The 8,239-nt window shown below is 41.8% G+C and overlaps 1 protein-coding gene across 1 annotated transcript; it reads right to left on the reverse strand.

Annotated features, from left to right (window-relative positions):
- Positions 1-316: 316 nt before the first annotated feature.
- Positions 317-8,147, reverse strand: MRPL15 (mitochondrial ribosomal protein L15). The gene is made up of 5 exons (XM_077352415.1): positions 7,973-8,147; positions 5,464-5,621; positions 4,324-4,489; positions 2,332-2,455; positions 317-780 (listed from the first exon to the last, which is right to left on the reverse strand). Exons 1-5 carry the CDS (start codon positions 8,090-8,092, stop codon positions 443-445), a joined length of 906 nt encoding a protein of 301 aa, XP_077208530.1. The 5' UTR covers positions 8,093-8,147; the 3' UTR covers positions 317-442.
- Positions 8,148-8,239: the final 92 nt, after the last annotated feature.

Here is an 8,239-nt window from a genome sequence, read left to right on the forward strand (position 1 = left end):
CTCTCCCCACAACAGACACCCTGTGAAGGAGGGGAGGCTGAGAGAGCCCTGATATCACTGCTTGGTCAGTACTGCTTTATCAGCATTATGGCGAGGCCAAGGTCCCCCAGCTGGCTGCATGTGGGGGAGCGCAGAATCAAACCCGCACTCCTAACCACTACACCAAGCTGCCTCTATAGTAAGAAAGAGGAAAAAATTGCAGATGTCATCACTACCCAAAAAATCTGAACAATGAGACTAAGCTACACATATAAATGCATTCTGCATAAGAAAGAGCTAAGAGTACTACTTAATAAACAATTAAAATGAAGAGCGATTATATCTGATGTCTTACCATTTTATTTGTATTGGCTAATTAGAAATCAGAGATACAACTTCTGTTTATTTAATAGTCTGTGAATTCCTACAAGGCTAGCATTTCCCCCAATTTCCAATGCTACATTCATGAGCTGTAGTATTTCAGCAAGTTTTCATCTGTTGGTTTCAGAATTTTCTTTTCTGACAGGTTGACTACCCAACCTGGAGCAAGGCCAAAGAAAATCTGTCTAGGGTCCTTGCGTGTGCTCAGCATTTGGAAGAGTTCATCTTTTGTAATATCTGGTAGGACATAACCATATTTTTTGGCAAGTTCCAGCCTGGCTTCTGGAATCTTTGAAGGATCCGCCAAGTACCCACGATTCACTGGATCTGTATAGTAACTGACAAGATCTTCAGGAGGAAGCATACGCCTTGGAATAGGCTGGCCTCGCAGAAAAAATGGTACTGGTTTGCAAAGAACACCTGGACACAAAACAACAAAAACAAACAAAACAAGGGAGATACTGAATAGGCAAGAGTGAATAAACTGAGGCTATACAGTTTCAAACATGCAAGCTTCGGTGGTACAGGTTCTTGTGGATTTTCAGTGATAGTGCTGGTTGCATAATTGCATAATAATAAAAAGCTAAAATATGAGGGAATGTGTCCTGGTTCCTGCAGGTTAATTCAGTATTTGAAGGATTGTATCTTCTTGTATCACTGTGCGTCAACTACAGTTATCAAGTGGCTATCCAACCATCTAGCACTGATCAAGCCCATGCCTTATTCATCGAGGCTCCAGCTCCTTGGAATGAGCTCCCAGAAAGGGGAGGGGTGGCAGACTCCTTTGAGAACTTCAGGAGACACTGAGGGATCTGTCTTGTTTGCCAGGGCTTTTGAAAGGCTTTAAACAGCAGGCATATTGGTGGGGGGGAAGGTTTGGGATTTATTATTATATTTATTAATTTATTATTAGATTTTTATCCTGCCACTCTCAGACAAGCTGGCTCGTGGCAGCTCATCACATAGTAAAAACATCAACACCCCCTCTATAAAATGCAATCTAAATATATAAGAACAGCAAAAAATAGCTAGATGGTGATCATACAATCCCTTCATTAGGCCAATTTCCCCTCAATTCATCTGTTCCTGGCTATGTCAATCAAGAAGATTGGATGTAAACTGAGGGCGATGGTACGCCCTCTGACGGGAGGGGGGTCTCAATTATACAAGGATGGGGAAGAACCTGCTCTTACCACTGGTATTCATCCCAGCCTCAACCAAAAGCCTGGTGGAAGAGCTCCATCTTGCAGGCCCTACAGAACCCACAGAGCTCCAACAGGGCCCTCAGCTCTTCCGGGAGCTCATTCCACCAGGTAGGGGCCAGGACTGAAAAAGGTCCTGGCCCTGGTTGAGGCCAGGCCTATTTCCTGGGGGCCCAAAACTTTCAACAGATTCATACCCACAGAGCAAAGTGCCCTGCAGGAGGCATAAGTAGACAGCAGATAGGTAGGACCCAGACCGCGTACAGCCTTAAAGGTCAAAACCAATACCTTGAACTTGATTCGGAAGCAGAATAACAACAAGAAACTGTTTCTAACGATTATTGTAAAGGCCATCTTGAACCACAAGAAAAGGTGAGATACGTTTTAATAAAAATAATAATAGGTACATATTCAGCTGTATTCTTGCGAGTAAAAAAATGAAAGTGACAGAACAACACAAGGTCCACTGTCACTGTGTGTCATGAAATGACTTCTTTAGAGACTTGTTGATAAGGCTAAGGGCAAGAGAAATTTGATTTCTAGCTGTGTTTCTGCCCATGGGAAAATAATAATATGACATGATTACCTGCTGTCGGCACACACATTTATTGACTTGATTTCAAAGAGTGCATGAGTGAATCATAAAAGATAAAAAACTTTTCTTCTTTTGGAAAAATAAACTCTTTTCCTCAGGAGACATCAAGGCTTGGCTTTACACACTAATGAAAAGGATGTGATGTAAATGTAAGTTTGGACAGAAAATTCTTACCCAAACTTCTTGGATCATAGAAGGCTGTAGTAATAACACCACCATTTTTTTCTACTGCGGCAATGGCAAGCTCAGAAGCCATCTGTACTTCAATATTTATTTTTGCTACAAAGGTATCAGCACCCTGCAAGTTAATTGAATAGTTAGGACACATTAACACCTGCCAAGATACTTCTTGTTAAGCTATTATGCTCTGCAGTGTGCAGTACAAATGTTTTTCAAAGGACATATGAATAATAACTATTACCGTGCATCAAAAGGCAGAAAAATGCACAATGTACTGTTTAAAAGAAGAAGAAAAAGAGATACATTCTCTTTTATTATTCTTAATGTATTATATTTTTAAACAGTAAAAAAATTTTTTAATTCTTTGTTCACACTTGAAATATACAGTTTGAAAAAATATGAGCTTTCGATTTTTCCAGTGGGGAAAAAGAGAGAGAAATTATGAGGAACACTTGGCCATGGGGAAACCCCTCTACTACTTTAGGCATATATTTTAACAATGTTAACAATTTTTATACAAATGTAATAATTTGGCAAGAATTAATCTATGTTCCATGTTAATGCATTATTCCATAATCCAGTATTTTTATAACATTAATACCCAAATATGAATATAAGACAAGCCATATTGGATCAGGCCAATGTCATACCAAGTTCTACACTGTGTGTCACACAGTGGCCAACCTAGATGACACCAGGATTCCACCAGTGGGGCCACAACCTCAGAAGCCCTCCCGCTGTTGCCCACCAAGAACCAAGAATATATATTAGTTTTTAATTCGTCCACCAGTAGTAGAATCTCTTCTCTTATCATCTCAACTTGATTCTGGTGCTTCAACACCCCTCTTGGTTCTGGGATGGGCAAGCACTTCCCATTTTCAACAGCGAAGATAGACACAAAAAATTTATTCAGCTTGTCTGCCATTTCCCTATCATCCCTTAGTAACCCTTTGGTCATCTAATGGCCCCAGTAGCTACCTGGATGATTTTCTGTTTTTAATATATTTGAAGAAATTTTTATTGTTGATTTTTTCCATACATTCCTCATAGTCCCTTTTATATGATCACTGATTTGCATTTTATTTGCCTATGCTCCCTTTTATTTACCTCACTCAGAGTAACCTTCCACTGCCAGGGAAGTCCTACCCACTGTGGTTTGAGACGGTCTGCCCAAACAATGTACTCTTTTTGTTTACTACAAAATCTGTTTTCTACAAAGTTTATTTTTTCTTACCTCTCAGGTAACAAATGAAAGATATCGTTAACATATAGTGCAGAGTTTTGCAACTCTTTTTCTTTGCAATGCATTCTTTTTTTATGATAAGAAATTGCTCAGTTTTATTCTTTGAAATTACTTAAATATGTCAAATAGTATTATTTTATATGCTGACTAATCTATAAATGATGGATTTTATGTTGTTTGGACAATACAAGAAGCTTAGATTTGACAGGAAATTATTTCAATTGTTGTTCCTCCCACCCCCAAATATTTTCTTCTTAAAAACAGAGAAAGTTCTGTGGTTTCAAAATTTCTCAAAATTTTACATTTCCATTAAACTACCTTGTCAGACTGACAGAGTGCAGTATTAGTTTGCATTAAGAATAGCTGTAAAGTTAGGCTTACGACCTTTATTCTCTGAACAACTGGATCTTATGAATTCACTTTATTGCGTTCACATTTGGAATCTATAGGTGCTATCTGACACCTATATATCAAGAATTTCACTCATAAACTGGAACACAATTAAACATTTCCTCTATTTATAATTTATTTTGCATGTAGTTGCCAATAATATACTACTTCTAATATTTGAGTTCTATCTTGCCCAGCACACCCAAATTTAATTGGTTTATAGTGACCTCTACTGGACTCGCAAAATAAGCTTCATAATTCTGAAACAAACTGCACCATTACATGATGACAACTTTAATCACTCAAAACTAAATCACACCTGCATAACATAGCAAGGAATATCTAAAATTTACCTCTTCCACCAATTGTACACCATAATCTCTTTTGAGTGGCTTTATTGTTACACCTCTGGCATTAACAAGCTGGGTCAAATCTAATGGTTGTGTGGGATCAATTCTGCCCAGGTCAATCAGGTACTGCAGTCTTCTGAGACTCAGGGGAGGATACTGACGCCTAAAGCTGGAGAGAAGATTAAAGAAGAGAACATTGGTTTCAGAATGGCCATCTAATGGATTTGGGCAAGACCACTCTTGCTAGACGATATGCTGAAGGTCCAGAGCAGGAAATTAAATTCTACTGGAATCAGACCCACTCAGAACAGATTTCAGACCTAACTGCATAGCTTACGTTTAAGCAAATTAAATCGCTGAACTACTTCCTGAAAATACTGACGTGGCTCCAAAGTACTAGCAGCATAAAGAGATAGAAAGAAGAGAATCTGTATCATCTTCCTTCATTTGTGAGCAAACATTGAGCACCAGAAAAGTGGCGCCAGAAGTCGGGGGGAGCTACATGGATAACATGCGCTGCAGTAGGTGGCAATGGAATAGGAAAAGTGGATGAAATTGTCCCTCCTGCCTGTTCTGATGAGAGGCACCTCCATTGGTGCAACAGGCTACACTGGCGAAAGAGGCAGAGAAGAGCAATTTAATTCACGTCCCCCTTGTTTTATTCTAGTGGGTCTCCCTAATCCTCAATGCCTCTTTTAGGCAAATGGGTGGCTGGATGAAGGTGACAGGGGAAAGAATAATTTCAGCCAGCAGCTTCTGTTGATACTACTCAGAATCTAACCCGCAATATTTTTTTATAGCAGTTCCAAAGTACATTTTCCTTTAAACCACCTAGTCGCAGCTCTGTAACAAATGCAAACAAGTGAGAGGAAGCAAAATGGACCAGTGAAATGGCCTAACAGCTGACAGGTGCATCCACCCCACTGTTAGGCTGAAATGGTTTGCGCTAATTTCACTTGCTGTTTGCTTCCCGTTTTGAAGCTTAGGGAAGCAAAATGGACCGGTGAAATGGCTGTCAGCCATTTCACCCTTCCTGGGTGATCCCCCCACCTTTTTCCTGGCTGTAGGGTCTGAACTAGCTGGTTCAATTCAGGGAGATTCCAGCTGCAAAAAAAGTTTCACCCAGCATAATCATAAACTTACCTATGTCTTTCATTGTAGCCGTATTTTGGAATGACCAGATAAAATGGAGTCTGACCTCCTTCAAAGCCTAACCGAGGCCGGGTTCCTCGATGCCTTTGTCCTTTGTCACCACGGCCACATTTTCTGCCTCGAGTGTTCCCATGTCCACGTCTCCTTTCCTAAAAAACAATCTTACATCAGTTTGTTACACAGGGTTACTTGGATGGAAGTGCTATTAAATCACAGCTGACTTCTGGCAATGCTGTAGGATTTTCAAGGCAAGAGACCTCCAGAGGTGGTTTGCCATTGCTTGCCTCCATTTAACAATCCCACTATTCCTTGGAAGTCTCTCATCCAAATACTAGCCAGAGTTGACCCTTCTTAACCTCCAAGATCAGCCTAGCCTGACACTTTAATGTTCATTTAGCCTATAGGTCTTCAGCACTGCCACACTAGATACAACACATAAGGTCATACTCATCTTCAGGATGTCCACTGGATGCCTTGCCTAACCTCCCTATGGCAGATAGCTGACCCACTAAAATGGGGAAATCAACATTCTTTAGACAAGATACCATTTAGTCATTAACACATGCTTCCTATTGGAAAAACTACATATCTCTTGTTGTAAACACTGGCAACAGGTGGATATCCCATCTTATTCAATATCTTTTTGAATTCCTTTTTCACTGAAGTTCTCTTTATAGAAGAAGAGTTGGTTCTTATATGCCACTTTTCTCTACCCGATGGAGTCTCAAAGCAGCTTACAGTCACCTTCCCTTTCCTCTCCACACAACAGACTCCCTATGAAGTGGGTAATGCTGAGAGAGCCTTGATATCACTGCTCGGTCAGAACAGCTTTATCAGTGCCCTGGCCCAAGGTCACCCAGCTGGCTGCATATGGGGGAGTACAGAATTGAACCCAGCTTGCCAGATTAGAAGTCTGCACTCCTAACCGCTACACTAAACTGAACACAGATGTCTAAACAACAAAATGAGCACCACTAATAGCATGAGAAAAGCAGTATATAGGAACATGCTGAACCTCCCCTTCCCCGACAGGGGCAAAAAATGCAGACACGCATGAACCCGCACAGACATCTAAACACTAAGCACAGTAATCAGGGAGAACAAGAGAAAAGTTATACTACAAAAAAGAACTTAAGGCACATCTCCAAATTAATGTCTCTACTATACTCCAACTCAGACAGAATTATCTACATGTGCCTCCCCCCACTTCCGAGGTTACACATCAGAGAAAGGCCTTTTACTTGAACAACTAAAATTCTTTGTATCAGCATAGTTGAATAAAAGAAGCAATACTATTTATACAGTATTATACAAATGCTAAAGATAGGCTGAGGCATGCTTGAAGTCTTATAATTTACTCTCAAGCAATTTATGAACTAAAAGGAGGGAAGTTCATTGAATTCAAATTGGTGCAAAACAAGACTGGATTTTTGCTACTATTCCTTTTCCACTTTTAACAACTATAAAAGACAACGAAGAGTTGGTATTTTATACCCAAAGAACATCTGACCTCAACCAGGGCCAGATCCTTCTACCTCCTGGCCCCCACCTGATGGAATTATCTCCCAGAAGAGGTCAGTAGGGCCTCCTGCCAGGCATTTGGGAGAGGTCATCGAACCGACATCATCTACTGCCCCCCCTCAGAACCCCTCCCCCTAAATTGAATCCTGAACTGACCAATTTTTGGGGTCTTAGTTAATATGTTAAAGTTGCTACCACTATAAACATCAGAGTCCAGTAGCATCTTTAAGACTAACACAGATTTATTCAAGGCGTGAGCTTTCAAGTGCAAGCACTCTGTGGTCTTAAAGGTACTACTGAATTCTGATTTTATAGTGGTAGAAACTTTAAGATATTAACTAAGACCCCAAAGGTTGGTCTTCAAGGCGTGAGCTTTGAATAAATCTTTGTTGGTCTTAAAGGTGCTACTTCAGACCAACACAGTTACTCATTTGCTACCACTAGTTACTGAACTGTTATAAAACCACTGTTACTGCTTCCGTTTATTTGATGATACTCAATTATATGGACTCATCCTTACATTCTCTTTTGTTCTATATAAACTGCCCTGAGCTGCAAGGGAGGGTGGTATACAAATATAAGAATATAAATAAAATAACCCGCTTTTCTCTACTCGAAGGAGACTCCAAGTGGCTTACAGTCCCCTTCCCCTCCCTCTCCCCACAACAGACACCCTGGGGGTAGGTGAGGCTGCGAGAGTTCTACGAGAACAGTACTATCCAGGCTGCGACGCGCCCAAGGTCACCCAGCTAGCTGCATGTGGAGGAGGAGCGGGTAACCAAACCCGGCTCTCCAGATTAGAAGCCGCCCCTCTTCACCAGGGTCAGACAAAGACTTTAAAAGCCGCTCACGCGCCAATGGAGCTGAACGGGGCGTTATTGAGCCGTCGGAGCGAGACTGCGAAAGATGGCTCCGAGCTACCAAGGTGCCTCCGGAGCCGTCCACGGAGAGGCCATTGGAGCCGCGGAGATTAACTCACCAGTTGCCTGGCGCCGTCATTGGGCCGCAAGTTGGAGAGGGAGACCCTGGGCAGAGTACGCAGCAGCTCTAAGGCCTTGCTTCTGCTCGTGCCACCCCCCGCGCCAGACGCCGCCGCCATCCCAAGCAAGGCGAAGCAGCGCACACTGCGCACGCGCCGAGCCTGCTTCAGCCACCGAGTACATGTCCCAGAGCGGCCCCTGCCTTGGAGAGGAAGTCTAAACCGTCCTCGGCTCAGGTGGTTTTCTTCTCGCCCTCCGCTGTAAGC

Source organism: Paroedura picta, chromosome 9, assembly GCF_049243985.1.
Source record: "Paroedura picta isolate Pp20150507F chromosome 9, Ppicta_v3.0, whole genome shotgun sequence".
NCBI lineage: Eukaryota > Metazoa > Chordata > Lepidosauria > Squamata > Gekkonidae > Paroedura > Paroedura picta.

Excerpts from the sequence above, each read along its gene's own strand:
- MRPL15 (XM_077352415.1), bottom strand. The coding sequence starts at position 8,092 with ATGGCGGCGGCGTCTGGCGCGGGGGGTGGCACGAGCAGAAGCAAGGCC. Across the intron at positions 5,622-7,972 it reads ATGACGGCGCCAGGCAACTG|GAAAGGAGACGTGGACATGG; the intron begins GTGAGTTAATCT and ends ATTGTTTTTTAG. Across the intron at positions 781-2,331 it reads CTATGATCCAAGAAGTTTGG|GTGTTCTTTGCAAACCAGTA; the intron begins GTAAGAATTTTC and ends TTTTGTGTCCAG.